General features: G+C 43.8%; 1 protein-coding gene across 3 annotated transcripts in view; it reads right to left on the bottom strand.

Annotated features, from left to right (window-relative positions):
- FNIP1 (folliculin interacting protein 1) overlaps positions 1–21,974 on the bottom strand; it is a 68,320-nt gene that overhangs the window by 20,779 nt on the left and 25,567 nt on the right. For 2 of the 3 annotated variants that reach the window (XM_068408509.1, XM_068408510.1), the window contains exons 2-7: positions 17,838–17,964; positions 8,091–8,234; positions 4,074–4,174; positions 3,750–3,824; positions 3,119–3,210; positions 64–147 (exon numbers count right to left, since the gene is read on the bottom strand). In XM_068408509.1, the coding sequence (XP_068264610.1) occupies positions 64–147; positions 3,119–3,210; positions 3,750–3,824; positions 4,074–4,174; positions 8,091–8,234; positions 17,838–17,964 (623 nt within the window). The remainder of the gene's footprint in view (positions 1–63; positions 148–3,118; positions 3,211–3,749; positions 3,825–4,073; positions 4,175–8,090; positions 8,235–17,837; positions 17,965–21,974) is intronic. The other variant, XM_068408511.1, reaches the window with a different exon arrangement.

The raw sequence follows: 21,974 nt of genomic DNA, 5'->3' as shown, positions 1-21,974 counted from the left end.
CCAGAGAGTTGTGTCACACCGGGTAGAGCAGGCACACAGCACAGCACACAGCACACTGCAAACCTGCAAAGAAAGAGGCGCTCCGGATGAGGCGGAGCGGACCTTGCTCTGAGAATGCCCGCCTGGGGCTGCAAAGCTGAGAAAGACCTACACGGCAAAACGTAAAATACACATGAAAGAACGAGGTTAGTAAAGCAGAACAGTCCGTAGGGAGGGGGCCAGGGCAGGGAGAAGATAGAAGCCAACATAAAGGTTCAGGTTCAAGGGAGGTTCAGGTTGGACATTAGGAAGCATTTCTTCTCAGCAAGGGTCATTAGCCATTGGAAGGGGCTGCCCAGGGAGGTGGTGGAGTCACCATCTCTGGAGGGGTTTAGAAAAGCCTGGACATGGCACTTAGTGCCCTGGTCTAGTTGCCATGGTGGTGTCAGGGCAATGGTTGGACTCAATGATCCCAGAGGGCTCTTCCAACCTGGTTGATTCTGTGATTCTGTGATAAATGCAGACTACCGTACGCAGGAGAACAGCTCTTCCGCTTAACAAGAACGTTGAGTCAAGGATATAGCTTACAGTTGGACTATAGAGTATTTATAGAATTAGAATAATAGACCCAGCTTTACACTGTCTCCCATACAAGGACGGGGTTTCTCTCCAATGGCTTTTTTTTTTTCAGTTGAAAAATGATTAATTTATGCAGGCTCAAAGCCTAACTCGATCACAAACGGGAGATTCATCGTGGAGTACAATGTTTGTTTAACATCCACACTGGGGGGGGAGGCCAAGGAACACAGTTGCTGAAGATGACAGGGAAAAAAGGGGGAAAAGGCAGGCAGAAATTCATCTTAGTAGAACCAACAGAAAATTATAGGCTGAAGTAGTTGTTCTGAGAACAGTCAGTGCATCAGTTTAGTGAAATGATCGTGTAGAAAATAAATGTTAGCAGTCTCAGTAGTCCATTTTAAATGCAATACTGGATTGTAGATATACCAGGGAAAGAGCTATTTACTGTCCACAGAGCCAGGAAAAACGCATGGGTACTTTTAATGAGTTAATTGCCAGTCCCTCTCCTCAATTTGAAGCTACTGCTCTCTCAAAGTTTTCTGATTATACAAAACACGAAGGCTGCACCTCAACAAAGCTTCCTTCCATTCTCTTACGTCTTCACTCATTAAAGGAAAGGACATGACTAGTGCTCTTTTTTTTTTTTAAACCAGCATGTCTAAAAAAAGCAGCTTGTAAATAGTTCCCAACCAAAACACATAAAGCCTCCTCCTATCACAGGCTGGCGAGAGCCAGTGAGTCAGGAGCAGTCTTGGCTGTTGAACACAGTTGTTAGAAATGCTGCAGTTACAGATTAACTTCTTTACCTCCTTCACCCATGGTTCCTCCTGCGCTGAAACGGGAACTGTAAACAAACACCGTGGAACCGACTGAAAACTTGTGTGGCTCAGTTACAAAGAAAGTTTCAGCATCCTCTTCTGGAAGGCAACCTCGCCACTTCTGGTTGCACGCCCTCGCACCAAGGTGCCTACACCTCCAGGCCAGCTCTCGGGGCAATCCTTTCTGCTCGGTGGGGAAGACTCACCCTCACTCCAGAGCCGGACACACGTGTGGCACTGGCTACACCTAAATCATATTGAGTCCACGCGTAATAGTTGTATTATCTGAATTTGAACTTGCAGTTTAGACCACACTGGTGATACAGAAACTTTTGCCAAGCACAAACCAGAACAAAACCCTAAAAGTAGATGAAGTAGTTTAAGGCCAGGTTGGATGAGGCTTTGAGCAACCTGGTCTGGTGGAAGGTGTCCCTGCCCATGGCAGGGGGTTGGAACTGGATGGGCTTTAAGGTCCCTTCCAACCCAAACCAGTCTGTGATTCTATGATTCTATGAAATGAGTTCCTCTCTCAGGTCAGGCACGTCATTCACTCATGCACTGTGAAAAATCATAATTGAAGTCTGAAAGGAATACTGAATATTAAGAAAAATGCATCTTTTTAACTTTCCTGACTTAGTAAATTCAGGAGGCATTTAACAGATAATGGGTTTTTACAGCTTTAATTGGCTTCCCTCATAAATGGACTATTGGGAATGATTTTAATGAGGTATACAGCTTTTGAGCCTGAAAAACATTTAAGCCCGTGCTTAGGTGTAGTCTTATAAAAGTCAATGTGAAGGAGAGAAGTGAACACACCCAACAAGCATTAGGACCATGACAAAGCCAGAAACCCAGTTAGAGTAATAAAGTCATCAAGTTCACTCCTTACTTCCAACCCTAGAAAAGTATATTTTACATACAGCAATATTCTGGAAAGCAAACATATAAAGAAGGCCCTTATTCCACCCACTACAGCAGACACTTGCCTGGAAAGTCTGAACCAAGAGAAAGGGAGGATGGGCTGAGGCTCATCAGGCTGCTACACTGGCCAACCAAGCCCTAAAGTACAGCAGCTTTACTACCAGCTCTACTGTTCCCATGGGGAAAAGCCAAGACCTTCCCCTCTTTCTGTCATCTAATGTTCATGGAGCCTTCACCCCCAGCACTTCCACCAAGGCTGAGAACCAAAGATGCCAGATGTTTTTTCAAGACGGCTCAGTTTCCACAGTCAGACAGAGAAAGAGGAGAGAACAAAAAGACATCCTGTCTCATCTGTTCAAAAACTCCAGCACAACTGTGCAAGGTTGAGTTAGACTAGTAGGAAACACGCAGCCACAGGCGCTCAGATGGGCAGAGTACAGAACAGAATGAAAATTATTAACAAAAATAAAACTGCAGAACTGAGCCAGGCAGAATCAATCCTGCCTGGTCTGAGATACGATGCTCAGAAAGTTCTACAGACTGTTATTTTCTCACATTTTCTGTATTTGAACTTTAGGCAGATCTAAATATTTATATTATGTATTTTATATACACATATACAGCTGTATATATTGAACCACTACCAATTCCTTGAACTGTCTGATTTATTCTCCTGCAAATCCCACCAACATTCATTTTCTGTTATGTCTTTAGATTTCTTTTTCTTTTCTAATTTGATTCTATTTAGAAGACTTGATTATATTCTAGAATCTATGATTGCTCTGTTAAAGAACCAGGAAACAAAATCTGTTTGTAATTACCTATATTCCCAAGAAGTCCATTCATAATTGTGCTGTGGTCAGGCTTTAATGTGTTGCTGTCTTGATTAATGAACTCAAGACTGTCCTGCAACCTATAACAAACACAAAACATACAACAGAAACAGTGATTTGCATTTCAGTAGACTATGGCTTTACTTCATTATAGCCCAACTGGAATGGGCAAGATAAGGACGCAGGCTTTTACTAGAAAAAAATCTTTCATAGCGTAAGCCATGTTCTCAGGTGGGTCAATTAATACACAGAAAACTAAACACTGAACCCCCTGAAGCTAGATGTTTTTGTAACACCTTTTACTTCATCTTGAACAATTCCCCAGCTCCAGTGTTCTGTTCTCATCCCTTCTCCTTTGGTGGTTGCAGGTACTTCTGTACCTTACAATATCAAGCTTCACCATATCAGCATTAAAGGAATGGTTCATTCACTCGCTTAAAGCAAACTGAGGTGAAGACAACCCCAAAGGAAAGGTAAGGACACTAGTGACAGGATGTAACAGAGCAGGGAACAAGAAGTTATTTTTCTAGAGAAAGAATCTGGAGGGTGCAAAAAAACTCTTCTGTGTTCTTACATTGATCCGCGTACGGGCAATAGATACAACTTGTAATGGACTCACGTATTCAGACTTCCGTAGATGCTGCTTCCAGTGCGAGCTGTGAAAACCTTGCTGAGCATGAGCTGAGGAGGTGAGCTAGAGGACAAAAAGAGAGATGTCAGTCAGAAACACAGTGCCCAGACAAGCTTTGCTTTCCATTTCACAACCCTCCACATTTTACAGACCTAAACACGACACAACAGCCTTTTGTGTGAAAAGTGACATCAGAATAACTTTAAAGCAAACCCAGAAATTTTACTATGCACTTGTGGCATTCAATTAATTACATATTAGCACTAAGGAGTAAGTCTTCTGAAAAGACAAGCAGTAAAAAATTAATCTTACCGGATCTGGTGAATTTTCAACGTGGAGCCCTTATAGCTCATGGCCACAGAGCCAAACATCATCTCTCCAAGCATGTTAGCATCTGAGGAACACCGAGAACCCTGCAAAAAAACCCCACCAGCAATTGTTTTTAAGCATTTTAGAAGCACGCTTCTATTAAGGCAACATTTAAATAAAGAATATTTTCCTTAGTTGTAAGATAAACATGCAAAGTATCTTGATATAACACTGTTGAACATGGTAAGTTGAAATAAAGATAATGCTAGCATAGAAAGTGATCTTCACGTTGGCTGTGAGCTAAACCACAAAAATCATCCAACAAACCTAACCCATCTACAAGGGATGAGGGGATTCAAACTGCCCCGAGTCAGGGGACTAAAAAGTTTTAAGAGTGTGATAACACCCTTTACCCATTAAGCCTAAACCTTCTGTCTGCTTGACAAGAAGAATCACAAGTTCACTGGAGATCTCACACAGACTGGAGCCAAGGTGGACCCAGTGCTTTCTTGACAAAGATTGATTCACAACTTATCCGTGGATGGTATTTTATATTTGATGCATCTTTGCCTGGTGCTGCCATGAGGGTACCAGCAAAGAGCTGTAGCATCGTGATGCCATGCTCAAGTTGTGCAACTCCTGCTTCTCGGTTGGTGAGAGCTTGCTGTAAGGGACACTTGCTAAACACAAAGGATGAACGTCACTCTGCTGCATCACAGGCTAGATCAAATACTGCAGACAAAACCCTAACATTAAAAAGTTACTCAGGGCAATCAACTGGAGACGACTGCTCAGCTGACAGTCATCTTATTTATATACTTTCGATGACTGAGATGACTGTCCCTTTATCCAGGGCTGTTTCATCTCTAGGCTAGCAGAATATTAGTGCTGGCTCTCCATTTGTGCCTTGCCCTGAATAATTCAAAACATCATGATCACTCACTCACAGAGCTCAGGGAGGTCATAGGTGAGGTACTTTGGTACTGTGCAAGAGAGCAATACATTTCCTTTGAGGTGCATGACAACTAGTAACACTCCCTTGGAGTAATCCTTCCAAAAGGTCCATAAAACCAGTCACAGAAATAACTTTGTGTTTGGAAAATGGTATCGTATCTCCGTATCCCTTATCCAAGCTCTGAACAACCAGGATCCTCACCTGGATTCCTACACAAGCTTGCAATATATCTAAATATTTTGCCCAGCGTCAGACAGTGAGCTCAGAGCACAACCAAGGACAGGGTGTCCCCACCACGGCTTCCTACCAGCAGTAAGGAGCCATATGAAAATGACCACTCAATGTTTCTGCTCCCACTAGCCCACAGAACAAGGGTGGGAACAAGGAAATTCTCATCAGCCAGAAGACAACACACTTGTAACACCTTTCAATTTTTAGCTCTTCTCAAGCACTCTATGAAGATGATGGTACTTTAACAGACACTAGTAGTAGCAACCACAGTTATAAAAATGAGGGTACAATTGCAAAATCTTAGTGTTCTTATGACAGGGCAAAATCTAATCCTTAGCTGGGTCTCAGAGAAGTCTCCATCTTCACCTCCCAGGATATCATCCTGCCTAGGACACTGTAGGCAGGACTGGAAAAACTGGGCTTGAAAATCAGTCGGTATGACCCAGCAGCTCCAAGGAAATACAGGCACAGATGTTAATGGCTCTAGGAAATGATAGGTCTGCCAGCACCGTGAAATCTTGAAGTAAAAACACTGCAAATTGCTACAGCCAAATATTATGATTGTTATTTTTAAATCTGTTGCAGATCTCCAGTTGAAGGGCTCGTTCTGAATAAATGTCAAGCCCTTGATGGCTGGTTTTGGTTTCAACTTTCTGCTGTTGTGAAAATCCAATTTCTAAAGCTGAGACAAAATACTTTCAAATCTAGTATTGATTTTCTTTGTCAAGTGACCAAATTAAAAAAAGCAAGTGAAAATCAGCTGCTTTCAAATCTAATTATAGGGGTTTCCCTTTCCTCTGAAAGACGGAGACAAGCGATGCTGAAGGCAAGGGGCGTGATAAGATGTACCCATGGCCTGTTTCAGTCTGGCATTTCATCCACACTTAATAACAATAATTTTACCATGCATAACAGAAGATGTGCATATTTAATGCATTTAATACAGAAACACTGCTACAGCTCAACTCGTTGGGCCTTTAATGCTGCAAAATAAAGGTCACTCAAGACCAAAGGAGAGTGCAATCAACTGAGGAAAGGGGTTAAATATTAAAAACTCAAACAAAAAATAGCCAAGGAGCATCTGGCAAAAAGGGCACAACGTCCAGCACTGACAGCCTGGACACAAACCAATTCCCCAGGTCGTATTTACAAGCTCACATAAAAACAAAAAAATACCCACAAGTGTTTGATGTTGCACATTAGCATATCAGAGGTAGTAAAATTTGCATGATTTGGAAATTACATTTCTGAATATATTTACAGCATTTAATATTCCACTTACTGTACATATCAATTATCAATAACTATGTACATATGTAAATCAAAAATGCACTACAGAAATAAATATAAAATGTTGTGATCAACAAGTCAGAGACCTTCAGTCCTGGCTACACGGACAGGCAGGTACGGAGGTAACACTAGTGTCATAACGTGCAAATAATTGTGGGCAAGCTCAGAACCACAGTCAGCTTCATCTTAATGGCTTTTAATCACATTTGTGAGGGATCTGGATAGAACATAATTAAAAATAGGGAAGCCTGGAACAAACCCCTGTATTTCACCTTGCAATTGAAGATGCTCGTATATAGCCGAAGTGTATTTAAACAAGGAAATAAAGAACTATTTTAAAAGTAGGTAGTTTGCAACAAATGTGCTGGAGAAGATGAACTTAAGCTGAAAGTTTCTGGCAGGCTTTGAGCTGGTCTCATCACCACACATCAGTTCAGCTCAGTGAGACTCTGACATAGGCGGGAGGAAATGGGGACTTACAAGGGAAAACTTTCCGCAGCTTTAAAATACACTGTCATGCCAACCATGAAAATAATTTCCTTTAATAACATTGACCATTGTTTGCACAGAGCCTGCCCAGGAGGAGAGGATTTCTGGAGAGCGGGGGGCATAATTTTTATTGTTCACACAATGCGCGAAGGAGGTTATTGTGTGCTGGAAGGAAGCTGCTGACAGAAACGTCTTTTCCTTTCGTAACGGCAGCTAAATGCCCTTCCAGGAAGGGAGGAATGGAAAACAGATCTTCAGCCACCTTACTAGAGCTGTGGAAAAGACTGTGATGAGAAAGAGAAAACAAGAATACGCAGCTCGCCAAATATAGCAAGAGCTAACGTGCCAGTGGGGAAGCCAGCACTGAAAGGTTCTTCATTTATATCTACGGGAGATGAAGACATCAGTAGTACTGTACTTCAGAAGAGGCTGTGGAGATAGCAGCTTCCCTCAAACACACAATTACTTCATTACAAAGAGTGGAAGAGCTTAGTTCTATTTTAGGGTGGCTTAATATAAAACACTTGTGATCCATGGAAGGAGAGATGACAGAAATATATCCGTGTCAGATGACTCCAGCTACTCTCAGGGCCAAAATCTCTTATGTAAAATGTAACTCAAGTGCACCGAATCCCTCGTTATAAAGCTGTTACACAGACTGTCCCCACAGACGGAGCGTTTCTCTGTTATTTCCCTGGCATCTAGCACTAAAGTAAAATAAACTACCTCCTCTATGCCAAGGTAAGGTATTTGTGCCAAGTCTGATCGTACTGAACAAGCGTTATCACCCCGGGTCATAAGACAGAATAAATGCCCTGGAGAAACTGCTGCCATTCAAGACACATCCCGAGAGAACCAGCTGGTTGGTTTTAGACTTGTTCAAATGCAAAGCTACAGAATTAAACATTACTGAGTCAGAACCAAAGTCTGATTTTGACTGAGAACGGCTCTCCACAGCCAGCCTCTAATTTCAAGCATTTTAAAACATTCAGTACTTCACCTGCCATTAGTATTTGACATGGGTCATGCAAAAAAAAAAAGGAAGAGTGACTCACCTGGTATTTTGGGCATTGTTCTTTTGGATCAGAGAATGAGGAGGATGAATTGATTGAACTATCCAAGGAAGAAGAGCTGTCTCCTCCAGGCTTCAGTTGGCAACATTTCCCAAAAACTCTCACCTGAGCATCGCTGCAGAGTTTCTAAAATACAACATATGTGACACGCTAAGACCCATGACCCAAAATCACTGTTTAGCAGCATTGTACTTACCTCTTTAAGTAACATATTTAACAGCTGAAAGGCTTATGCCCCAGGAAAACAGTTAACAGAATATTTATTAGCCTCTCTTGCAGCCTGGCTGTATGGAAGAAAGCTGAGCTGTTTCACTTCCAGTTAGCCAGGAGCTAAGAGGCCACCCCAACTCCCTTTTCCTAAGCAGCCATCCATCTCTGAAGCTTCACAAACGACTTTTTTTAGACCCAGGATTAGGAGAAAGGATGGTACCAAAGCATCTAAAGGAAAGCTGGCAACATTAGGCTCCAGCTGTCTTCATCCTGCTCCCCGTGCCCACTGGGGCGGAGGTGAGCCAGCAGTGTGATAGGCACAGCCCTCCAGAGCGACGCTGGCCAGATCACGACGAGGAGCAGTTCATGATGTACAGGGAAACACACTGATAAGGAATAATCAAGCAGGAACACCACAGAATTCAAGATTCACGTTACAAGGATGAGTAGAGAGAAAAGGTAGTATTTGTATAGATCCTCCCTAGCTGTGTCTAAGTCCCCCAGGCTTCTTAAAGAGTGGCACAGAAGTGACATGTTCCTCTCGTTTTCAGTACGAGGGAATTGTGATGCTGAAAATGGATAAAGCTGGAAAACGCAGTTAGTATTAGAGAAGCCAGAAAAGTTTTCACAAAACAACGGAGAAATGGTCCAAGAGGTGACTTCTGATACAGAGTCAGACAGAAAGCACAGCAAAAAAGGGAGTTAGGAGGGCTCAGATGGAGCTGGAACTGCCATAGAGGACAGGCAGGATCTGTGTCCTCTCTACACACGCAGTATTATCAATCCCTGGCACGGGAGATGCTCCACTACTTTGTTCATTATTTAAAAACATTTGCAATTTCCCCTGCAAATCTCAGCATCCACGTTAGTTAATGCCATTCACACCGGCATCAGGCAACCCTCTTCACCTAAAGATCTCAACGCCTTTTTCACACACTCCTCACACTTCAGCACACCCACGTAAGGTTGGCACTATTTACATTTGCTAGCGGGCAGCACTAGGAGACAGAAATAGTCTACACTGCTCAAAGTTACACACTATCTCTGCCCTAAGACTTTCTCAATCAACATTTCCTATGCAATCATCAAACCAGTACGAGCAAGCTGGAAGCAAACCCTACTGGGAGCAAGGTTCAAGGGACAGATGGAAATACAGAAGTGACGTTCCAGGTCACAGCTTCACCTCTGGTCTCACAGGTCCACATCACAAGCTCCCCACTTCACTCAAAAACATAAGTACGTCTCAATCTTTAATAGCTATGAAAAAAAAAAAAGGAAAAGGCATAAAGAAAAGTGTGAAATACCCAAGGCACAGGGTGGTAATTTCATGACTCTGCTCAATAATTAGCAACAACTGTACAAAACAATGACAGCCCTTACTGCTGTGGAGGGATTCTCACAGAATCAGTCAGGTTGGAAGAGACCTCTGGGATCATCGAGTCCAACCATTGCCCTGACACCACCATGGCAACTAGACCAGGGCACTAAGTGCCATGTCCAGTCTTTTCTTAAACCCCTCCAGAGATGGTGACTCCACCACCTCCCTGGGCAGCCCCTTCCAATGCCTAATGACCCTTGCTGAGAAGAAATGCTTCCTAATGTCCAACCTGAACCTCCCCTGGCCAAGCTTGAGGCTGTGTCCTCTTGTCCTATCGCTGGTTGCCTGGGAGAAGAGGCCGACTCCCACTGCGCTACAACCTCCCTTCAGGTAGTTGTAGACTGCAATAAGGTCACCTCTGAGCCTCCTCTTCTCCAGGCTAAACACCCCCAGCTCCCTCAGCCGTTCCTCAGAGGTCAGACCCTCCAGACCCTTCACCAGCTTGGTCGCCCTCCTCTGGACTCGCTCCAACACCTCAACATCTCTCTTGAAGCGCGGGGCCCAGAACTGGACACAGGATTCAAGGTGCGGCCTCACCAGTGCCCAGTACAGAGGGACGATCCCTTCCCCAGACCAGCTGGCTGCACTATTCCTAATAGAGGCCAGGATGCCGTTGGCCTTCTTGGCCACCTGGGCACACTGCTGGCTCATGTTTAGCTGGATTTTGATGTGGGACAAGACAGGAATCCCATGCCTCTGTTGAGGCTGTGCAGGTTATTTTTTTTTTTTTTTCCTTTTTGGCTAAATCTCACCCACAGTTAAGGACAGGTGACTTTTATTTGGCCTTAACTGTGGATGAGATTTCGCAAAACAGCAGAAAATGTCAGGGACTGTCGAGCCCCACGCAGCAGCCTGCACTGCTGCTCTCAGAGAGCTGCTGCCACAGCCAGCCTCAAGGAAAAATGTGCAGACAAATCAGCAATTCTGTGGCAGAGGGGAAGGAAGCACTCGCTAGCTGCTGAGCCCTGTGCTTTACTGACATATACAGCCTCCCATAGTAGTATCCTCTCATTACAACATCGTGGTGAGTACGTTGAATTCATGCAATATGCAGATTTGCTAATGGCCAGTATGTGCGGCTGGAGCACAGTACACAATGGCTGGAACATGTGAATGATCATCATATGACTTCAGTAGGAACTCGTGAACTCGAATTGCATTTTATCTCTGACACAAACAACAATGTCCTAGGCTAGGCAAGCATCATGTGATAAAACCACATAAAATCCACAGGGTTACAGAAGCTTTTGCAGGCAAACCACATTTCAGCTTGCATTTTCCATCAGATGTTGAAAGTTCCTTCTAAAAAGTTACAATCATAACTGAGCTGCCTTGAGACTGTAAAGCCAGTAAATGCGTTTCTACAGGTGAAAAAAAAATTCTGTGCATTAAAAAAAAATAGGCTAATTTTGCAAATCACTTACTATTAATCATTTCTTCTCATTATCACTGCATTTTTCTGCACAGCAGCTTTCCCCAGATCCACTGGGGAGTCTGGTATCTTGAAGTAATAGTTGCATAATTTAAATAGCAAACCAGGAAAATGGCTGTTTGGTCTTTGCAGTGGAGTTTAATGAACCAAGACTCCTGCAAGGAGTCTGTAAAGGAGGTCAGGATCTTTCAGGTACCACTTTTCAGAACCTTGTGAACAGTAAAATCCCTCCTAAAATGCAGATCACTGATGAATTCTGGTGTTTGCTCTTTTACAGACTTAGCATGTGCTTAAGAATAACCTGTTGGACAATGAGATCGAGTACCTGCAATGCCCCTCTCCTCTGCAGTTTCTGACTCCAAATGTCAGTGAAATTTTAGATGATACAAATCTCAAGATATTATGCATCAAAGGAGTGGGATTAGTTGCATTCCAACATAATATTCCAAAGATATTCAAGCCAGGTTTCCAAAAATAAAAAGGTAACCTAATTATTGAAGAACTGTACAAGGGACAGTTTCAAAGTTGTGGATTTTCTTTCCAAATAGACACAGTTGCGACAAACCAGATCCCTACAAAGTGCTGCTGGAGCCCTCCGAAATGCTCCCTTTTGCTGGAGAGCAGCACATCTGCTGGAAGGCTGCCGCGGGCAGCTGCGCTCCTGGCTGCCACGCTGCCCTCCCCGCTGTGCTCACACTCTGCTCTTTCTCTGCCAGCTCGCTGCAGATACCACCCGACTCCAAAGGCTTCCTGGCAGTCACTGTTCTTATATTAGAGGTCATAATTTGCTGAAAGTCTTGGAGACCTATCAGGTAGTACTGAAGATAACTTAGAGTAAAATGTCTTTATAGTACAACAGGGTGCAAAGGAGTTTTCTTCTACAGTTCTGCTTCTGGAATCTCTTTTTTCCACCTTTATCAGCAAAGACCTTTAGCTCTTTGCCACAAGGTCTACAAATTCCTCAGTAAGTGGAAAGAACACGGCCAGTGCTGTGCACTGGAAGAGGAATTTCTGCTGGGCAAGTTTTGGTTTGGGGGATAGTAAGAGAGCTGAAAGGAGCCTGGTGTGTTCAACTAAACCCAGACTGTGTTAGGACTGTGTGTGACAGAGGGAAAGAGAAGTGTCATCATATGCTTTACTCTTTTCTACCTCTCTGCAACAGCAGGTGCTCAAATACCACTGTGGTGACAGCGATAGAGAAATCTGCATTTCCAAGTGAAGCTGCCACTCTTCAAGAGCTCTGTACCTCATTTCTAGAACGTGTAATTAAATGTATGCACCCACCTAGGGCATGAGGGTAACCTGAACAGGCATTCATTCCCTCCCTTCAAGTGCTGCTGTAAAAATCCAGGTATCTTTCTTAAAATGCAGCTCTCAAGTGCTACATTCTCCCTTTATTTCCAGAGCTGCCAAGTTCCTCTATTACTCAGAGGTCAGTGAAAGAAGTAAAGACAACCCTACATTCCCCCACTCCACTACTATTCCTCCGTTTCTGTTTAGAGAGGATAAGCAGAGCTAAGAAGGTGGGACTCTGTGCTTCCAGCTTTCTCTGCCTGCTCAGCCTGGCTCACTGGAAACCTGTCCACCGAGAGCCAGAGACAGACCAGGGGCTCCATTTCACACAACTCACCTAAAAGCAAAAGGCTCACTATCCGATTACTAATCCCTCAAAGCAATTTGCTGTTCAACATTTATCCAGTGCTGAAGTATATTAAAACATGTGGCTAATCCTGGCTTGTTTAAAACAGCATGCCATTTTTCTACTTTGGGATAAATATGACATTTGGAGTGAAAGAAATTGCCGCAGCAGGAGATCAAATATCGTATGACCTTTCAGTTAAATTATCCCAAAGATAAAGACGACGAGGGTACGTGGCAAAAGTAACTTTTCACTCCCCAAATCCAAGTCCACTGTTGCACCTCTAGATCTCAAATTCTGCTCCCCAGTCCCCTCTTTCTCTTTTATTTCTTAAAAAAAAACCAAAACAAACCCTGCTTCTGAAAATCCTCTTCTGCCTCTGGGTCCTGGGAACAAGCCAGTGCCCTTCTCTCATTCCTTGTCTCTCCCCCCTTCCAGCCAACCCACCCAAACTCTAGAGCCCTGCTCAGCACAGTGCACAGCTTGGCTCTTGCTTTCTTTCCTCCCTCCTCTTCGTCATGGTCCCTTGACACCCCTTCTTCCTCCCTGGACTCCACGCCTTCCTCTAGGCTGATCTTTAGTCTTAGGAAATCTTTTTAGCTTCTTACATGTCCATCAGCACCTCTCTTCAGTCAAATCCCACACAGTAACCCGTTGTCTTGTCATAAGTCACCAGTGGACAACAGAAAAAGGAAAACGAGCAGCTAAACGAGACAGCTAACCCCCATCCCCGAACTCACAGAACACAGAATCAATCAGGTTGGAAGAGACCTCTGGGATCGAGTCCAACTGCTGCCCTGACACCACCATGGCAACTAGACCAGGGCACTAAGGGCCATGTCCAGGCTTTTCTTAAACCCCTCCAGAGATGGTGACTCCACCACCTCCCTGGGCAGCCCCTTCCAATGGCTAATGACCCTTGCTGAGAAGAAATGCTTCCTAATGTCCAACCTGAACCTCCCCTGGTGAAGCTTGAGGCTGTGTCCTCTTGTCCTATCGCTGGTTGCCTGGGAGAAGAGGCCGACTCTCACTCTCAGCTCATTCAGCTTGCTCCCAGGAAAGCCTTGACGCAAGGTTCCTCTTCCCTGCTTCTTCTTTGGTTTACTCCCCACTTCTCCCTCGTGGCACCCTCACCCCAGTCAATCGCCAGCCCTTGGAGGGAAACTCCTCATACTTCAGCTGGCCTTTGGACACTGACATTTATGGTGATTTAACTCACGTGCCGCCCAACAGCAGCAGCTCAGTAAAACACAACACAGCCTTTGCGTAAGGTTAGCGTGAATGCAGTGTCAAGGTTGAGAAGCCAAGCACAGCGGGGTCAGGAAAGGCAGAGCCAAGGCTGAAAGCTCAGCACTGGCTGGGCCACCCGGCCTCTGCACCTTGAAAAGGAAAAGGAGCTGTTTGTCGTGCTTGATTTGAAATTCAAACCAGGCCCGGTGTCACAGCTCTTGGAGGAGAATACCTGCGTTCACACACGGCTCCTGGCTTGGAAACTCAGTACAACCCACCGGGGTGGATGTGTGCAGGAGCTCGCACACCACGAGGCACCACGCAGGGAGGTGCGGGGCTCGTGGTACAGAAAGCAGGTGGGGAGGTGGTAGAGGAAAAGGAGCAGCCAAGCACAGAAATGAGCCTGCTAGTGGAAATCAGTCACAGGTCGTAACACTGTCACCTGCAAATCAAGTAATACAGCCTCATTAGAAACGAAACACTTAATAGTATGAGGAACAGACTCTGAAGTAACTCTCTAGAGCGGACGGTGGATCAAACCCACGAGCTTGCCCACAGAGGTACTTTGATGCCCCAAAATCCCAAGGACGTGGATGTTTGGGTGTGGACTGAGGCTGTTTAGTAAAGGCGTCAGTAATGTCTGCTCACACCTCACACTGCCTGGTACACTCAACAGGCAAACGCCTGTTCTGATACATTTGCTCATGACCTAGTGTCACTGCAAAGGGCAGCCACTCTCTTCTGGGATACCCTGGCACAACTCAGACGGGAGTTACCCAATGTTCTGATGCTCGTGAGGCAGCAGTTTCTCGGCTCTGCTTACAGAGCCTGGCTGATCAATCCCATCCCCTGGAAAGCCAGGGAAGAACCTCTCCTGCTTAGCACCAAAAAAGGTAGAGGACTCACAAAGGGGATCTCTCTGCCTCCCCCCATGCCAAGTGCCCACAGCTGCCTAAGGCAGATCTCCGCCTGGCCTCGGTGCAAACGCCTGGCACAGCCTTGGGCCAACATTCCCCAGCCCTCCCAGTCACCAGACTGCTGCTCGGCTTTGCTCGCCAAGTTTAACTCCAGCAAGACCCAGGGACAACATCACTTCTCCTGCACCACTGAAATATTTAATGGCCATACTGCAAACTCTCAGCTGCCTTCTGTCTGTCTCTGTGCAACACCCTCCCAAAATTCTTGTTTACCTCGTATTTAGCTTTACTGAAGACACGAAGAGGCTGATTTATTATCCAATGAAAACACGAAATCCTGATTTGTGTTATAGTCACATTTCCCTCACGGATAATATGAACCTAGTAATGCTTTAATAATTAGAGCTCAGCTTGGTATAAGCACCAACTCTTCAGTTTTCACTCACCAAAAAGTCAGAGCCTACTGGTTTGTTTCTTGACACATCTGTGTCTGGAAAAGTTTGCTCTGATGCTCCTTAACTTTTATAACCATACCTTCCCTTACAAACTCCAAATGACTGAGCCATGTTCAACCTTGGTTCACCGCACACAACTCCTGACATATGTAGAGATTAGCTATATAACATAGAGCACAGTATATCTCACCTTGCTGCAGGCATACAACTCAAATTATAATTGCTTTCACGTCTCATAAGCAACAGAAAATGGGAACTGAAGAGCACAGCAACAAAGCAAACTGAAACCCTCTCGGTTCTTTGCATTAGAGCGATTAGACTTCAAGCAGAACAGTCTGGCCTCTGCTAGGCACTCTTGCAAGTCTCCCCCCTGGTGTGATTTGTAAATCCAGAGGTATAAATCACGTTAGGAAAGGGGCGGGGAGAGATGCAGAAAGCGTTGGCTTTTGTGGGGTGGTGAACAGATACCCTTTGAGAAGGGAGAGTGCCCAGCCCACACACGGCTGGCTGCAAAGGGCAAGAGTGCCTTGGAATGTGCTTAGAGCCAAGATCTGGCTTTGTATAGGCAGGGTGTGTCTTTGTTAATGAAAATCATGATAAAGACCGAGAAAAATAAACAATGCAATTCCTTGAAAACGGCCAGTACGTCCTGCTGACTGTACAGGCCTGTACTGAGCTCGCAGCAAGCCGAGCCGAGGACTCTTCTGCACGTTTTTACCTGCTTAATGTTTCTGCTGTTGTAAAGTTTCGTTTTATGAGGAAAGTTTTGCCTGACATGACATTATCCGAGTGCTGCAGAAGGCAGACATCACGGCAAGCAAAAGTTTCAATATATTCTCTCTCAAAGTGTCCCAATACACAAAAAAAGAATATATCAAGTTACTAGAGATGAGTACTGGGCATTTCAAACATCCTGGGAACAGTCTTCCTCCACCAGTCTCGCATACTCATTTCATAGAGATGGTGAATACAGCTATTTCCCTCCCCCTCAGCAAAGAAAAATAAAGGAGAGATTAATATGGAACTGTATTAGCTTCGTTATCACCCATTTTCTTGCTGTTGAGCTGCCACAGTCACTGATCTTTCTGAAATAAACCAAAGCAGTGAAGTTTGCAAGTTCACTGTGCAAGTACAGATCTATCTGAAAGAGGTTTTAGGCTTTCAAGAAATCATTTGAAATATGGCAAGAGGATTTATACTGTGCAATGCCTTTTTTATTAATGAAGTAATACTTTATAATTAATGAAGTAATAGTAATAAGTATAACCAGCAATTCGTACCAATAAACCACTTTAAAGATCTCTTGTCTTTAAAAACCTGTTCTCCTGGCAAGAACACCTAGAAGAACAGGAACTGATAAAGCCATTCTAAGAAGATAAAAATGCATTTCATCCAACATCTGTGAAACTTGCTTTACTTCACAAATTCTCAAGAAGAACTACGAAACTGGGGTCTTGATTCATGGCTAGAGAAGTGCTAGAGTGAGCGATGGAGAAGCGTGGAAGTTAGTGCCTGAGGAGACACAAACGGACTCCCAGAGGTTAGGATATGCGGCCATCAGAAGCACACAGGACCAGGATGAGAAGCATCAGGCTGGCAGCATTCAGCAACGGGCTGGAAGAGTTTACAAAGCTGGATGAAGAATCTTCTGGCTGTACTCCACTACCCAACATGAAAACCTGGGCTTGGGGGTAACGTTATTTGGTGTACTCCTGCTTACAGAACTTAGTAGGTCCTATGGGTAAAAGCAACTGGGATCATAAATTTCAGTTCACACGGTGCTTTCTGCTTGCAGAGCATAAAATGGTTTGCAAATGTTTTTAGAGGTGGTGAAAAGTAAGTTCAAAGCAGCGAAATAAGTTGCCCAACCTCACACAACCACTTACAATATCACTGTGGCTAGAAATTAATCTTCTGGCCAGAGCCCTCAGAAGGAAGTATCCTCGTCTGACTGCATCCATTACCGTTTCAATTAATAGATTTACCATGCCCAGAAGGAAAGACAGAGGAAAAGTTTTAGGTAACTTTATGTGAAAAAACTGTCAGCAAAGCATAGAAACGATTGGCAAAAACTAACCAAACAGGACAGGAGGACACAGGGCTGGGAGAACCTCCGGGTTAAGAATGCAGACCCACCATGGCATAAAAGCACATCCATAAATACCAGTTTATGCCCTGCCTCAGCCCCCCAAGCATTGCCTGCTGCAGCCCCATGAAGGAATCCTTCTCTCTGAAAGAGCAGAAAGGAGACGAGCCCAGGAATAAAGAGATCACTATAGTATTTAAAGCTGTTAAGAGTGAAATCATTGAAGCCTGAATAATTTGCAACTTAACAGGCATTTAAATATAGCCCTGCATATAACCGACGTTTAAATGTTAATGTGAACAAAACAGAACATTTGTGATTTATCAATCCTGCCATTTAAGAAAATATAGACTGTAAGCATGTAAATTAGTAAAATACTCACCGACACCGAAACATCCTCTATTTTTCTTTTAGCACTGGAGTCAAATAAGACATTCCGTCCTCTTCTTTCGCAGTCCTGATACACGATCAGTCGGATCTGACTCGGGTCAAACTCCGGCAAAGGCCAGCTTTAATTAAAAAATAAAAGTGCAGAAGGATCAATGACCCAAACTCTTTATTACACTGTTCTTTCTGCATTATCTGTATATATAACTTCATTAAAACACCAAGTCGAGCAAATGCAATGCCATTTCATCACACCCTTTCATCCTGTAGGCAGAACTATGCCTTTTGTCTTTTTTCTTTCCCCTACACCTGCCAAAGTCCACTGGCATAAACGGCACCAATCCACTACAACCATATACAGTGATGTGCGCAGCATTACCAGCTCTTGGGCTCTGTCTTGTGATATTTAGTGTTTTCTTCAAGCTCCAGCTTTTTGAAATCGAAGTCAGAGAAGAGACCTTTGTCATTGCAAGCACTACCTTGAAAGCATTCACAATTCAAAAGCAAAGAGAAAAAAAGGTCTATATTCACACCAGCCTCTCCCTTAAGGAATGAATTTCTGCATGTGCAGTCATGGGTTGGCAAAGCACTGAACTCCACAGCTGAAAAAATTCTAAGTACCTTTCCTATCCTTCTTCAGGTTTCACAAACACTGTAGTAACGTACATGTACAGAACTAACTGCAGTATTATAAATTACAATATTCATACTAATATATATTCTTTGATGCTGGCGAACAGAGAGCCACGTGTAGCGTGGTCCTGACTATACACTCAGGGCCTCACTACAGTCAGACTTAGAAATAATCTCCATTTAAGCCACTGTGATTCAAGGCCACGCTGCTGCACGGGTCAGCAAAACACACACAGCAGTCCTCTTCTCACCCACCTCTTCCCAAACTCTTTTTGCAGACAATAACAAGAAAAGGAGCTTTCCTGAGCCTCTGCCTTCCCTCCTGCCGCTGCCTTGGGAGGAGCTCTGCAAAGGGAGAACTTGCAGGGCTCAGGCTTGAGCACCACTGCATAATCTTGCCTTTAAGGGTGCTTTGTAGCCATCATCTTAAATTTCCATTTTAAAAAGCTAGCCATCTTTAAAGCCCAGCAAGCATTGTTGCCCATGGGCTTGGGAATCCATTTGCACTGATACCTTCTCAGTTCTTGGAAGATAGGAAACAACACAGCTGCTCTATCCATGAAACCAACAGGAATCACCTTTCAGCTGGTTACGAGCCATTTCCTAGATCAAGAGAAATTCTATCTTCCTTATCCTTGGCTTTTAGGCAAGCAGCATTAGCATGAAACCCCAAGAAGTGAGAAACGAGGCCCTTGAACTTTCCAGCCATGAATGAAGGACACAGGCTCCCAGTTTACAAGAAGAAGCTGTAAATTTATTCCAGCAAAAAGACACCCGTAAGTGATAATATGGATTAAAGTAAACCTGGCACGCTAGACTCAAAGACCATGGTAGATTTCCCTCTCCTCTGTCCCTCTAATTCACCACCCAAAAGGTTTCCTTCTCTGCATCCATGCTTTATGTGATCAGTATGCTAATGATGATTTGTAACCCAACAACAACTACAACTGGTCACAGCAGAGAATCAATTTGATCACCAAAGCCATGGTTGCCTATCAGAAGTTTTTAAGACTGTCCAATGTAGATTCACAGGCTTTACAACTAGTGTCACAGAATCACTCAGGTTGGAAGAGCCCTCTGGGATCATCGAGTCCAACCATTGCCCTGACATCACCATGTCAACTAGACCAGGGCACTAAGTGCCAGTGTTGTCCCAGCAAGGCAAAACTAAGCACCAAGACATACAGTTACTTGGTCTCTTGAGAGAGGAAATCCATTTCCTAATCTGCTCAGCCCCATCATTTAGCAACAGGAGAGAAAAACAGAAGCTGCAGAGAAGATAGAGTGCAACGAATGTCAAAAGCAACTTATTACAAGAAAAAAGCTTGAGCAACTTGAAACTGAAATATCTTGATGTCTAGATTTGGGGGCAAAGATGTGCACCCATGCTGTCTGGGCACCTAAAGCCAAGCGTCATCTCCAGAGGGACATGCCAACATGAAGAGCAAACTACAAACTGGCTTCCTGGAGAAACCACCTCCTTATGTTTAAGTGAAATCAATGGCAGCCTGGAAGCTCATTTTCTTTCCAGAAAGGCCACTGTGGTTCCTATAAAGAAGCAGTATGTGACAATAACGACGAACTGCTTGTCAAAAAGGTGCTATCACTTGCTCCACCCTTACAACTTCCTTCACACTCAGGCAAAAGCATGTCTTCCATTACCTAGTACTTTTGATATTTGACTTTGAAATTACTGGCAAAGAAGGGCAGTAGCTGTTCCAGATCTTAGGAAAGTCTACTTATAAAAAGCTCCAAGAGCAGATTACACACTAAGAGGAGAGAAAGCTAAATATAAAACTCTTGCTGTATTCGGTAACATATTTGATCAAGGTAACAAGAGCTTGTTTACTTCTCAGCTTCTTCACATGACATTTTAACTTTCTTTAGACAAGCATTTAGTAGATATTATCCACCATAATTTGTGATAATTCCAAATAAGTGTTATCTCTGTTACATAAGAGAGTCCTTAAGCACATTTCAGCCTTGCAAAAACATTCCCTGGCGAGAGCGGGGCTACTTCCCAAACCAGGAGAAACTTTAAGATTAGAGCTGGGGGAAAGTTCATTTCCACAGACAGTAAACAGAGGCAGACTGGCACCTCCGCCTCGCCCCCACCACCTCCCAGCGAGGAGGAAGCGGGACACCGAGTAGCTTTGCTTTTGTTGCTGGCAGCCTCAAAACACCGTTAAGTTTGATACTGGGTAGATTATCCCCAGAAACATACAAATTCCTGCGTGCAACACGCAGGGCACGTTTTCAAAACAAATGTAACAGGGCACTACTCCAGCGCTGCTCTTCAGGCAGATGAAAACTGACCTACATCTTCTGAATATAATTAGTTCTGTTTATAAATGGAAACTAACTTTGACATTTAACTGATGTTTTCTTGAGATTCTTATAGGAAAACCAGGAGACGTAGAGTCAAATGTTCTAGTCATGTTAATGAAAGGTGAGTCTCCATCTCCCACGCTGTTCTGGAAATGACAGTGCTCTTAATGAGGACTTTTTCCCGTGTGACCTGTCTACCACTCTCTGATCTTTCCTTGAAACTGATTATATTTAAAGAAAAAAAAAAAACAAACCCAGAACAAACAAACATAAAAACCACCACCAAGAAAACATCAACAATCTTTTCACCAGTGAAAGTGTTTGTGACTTTGCCACACAATTAGTGCTGTTAGTTGATGCATCGAGCAAGAGAAGAAATGGCGATAAAGAAGTTATTTCTGAGCAGGACACCAGTCCTGTGGAGATCTCACTACACCAACAGCGATTCTTGTAGAATGAGATGTTCAGAAATACCTATATGAATAGAATGGGGTAGAATCCATTGATGTATAAATGCTGCGTGGGATATTCCAGAAACAAATCACGTAAAACCAGACCTCACACAGTCACAGACTGGTTGAGGTTGGAAGGGACCTTTGGAGGTCACCTGGGCTGACACCCCTGCAAGTAGAAAGGAATTATTTGGGACAGAAAGGCAAACTTCCACATGAATAACGATGAAATTATTAGAAACTAATAATAATGAAATCAAAGCCTGAAAAATGGTATTTCAGTGCATGTTCACACTTGAGCCCTACTATTGTTCAGCTCTTCCACCCGTTTCGTTTTCCTGCCTTTTTTTACATTCAACCACCAGGAGCATTATTTATAGGTGACATTTACAGATCCCTTACATGCTTCTGGACATCTCTACTGCGAGTTGCATGGCAATCCAGAACTCCAAATTCTCTCCAAGGATGGATTTTCTCATTATCTAATTCCTGGAGTTTATTACTACCATAGACATTTCTCAGCAAGTAGTAACTGAACGGCTTTAAATCGGTATTACTACACCCTGTGCAAGTTCTCACAGATGAAACGACAGACACAGAAATCCCTCATTATCACTCCCCCAATTAAAATACAAGATTTTCCCTGTAACTGGAAGCAAGTACACTCCTTCCTCCTTGTTTCTACTACAACATGAACAGCACTTCTTCATTACATTAAG

The sequence above is a fragment of the Nyctibius grandis genome, chromosome 10 (genome assembly GCF_013368605.1).
Source record: "Nyctibius grandis isolate bNycGra1 chromosome 10, bNycGra1.pri, whole genome shotgun sequence".
Taxonomy (NCBI): Eukaryota; Metazoa; Chordata; class Aves; order Nyctibiiformes; family Nyctibiidae; genus Nyctibius; species Nyctibius grandis.
The sequence above is the reverse complement of the archived record's forward strand: the minus strand, read 5'-3'. Positions and strand labels throughout refer to the sequence as shown.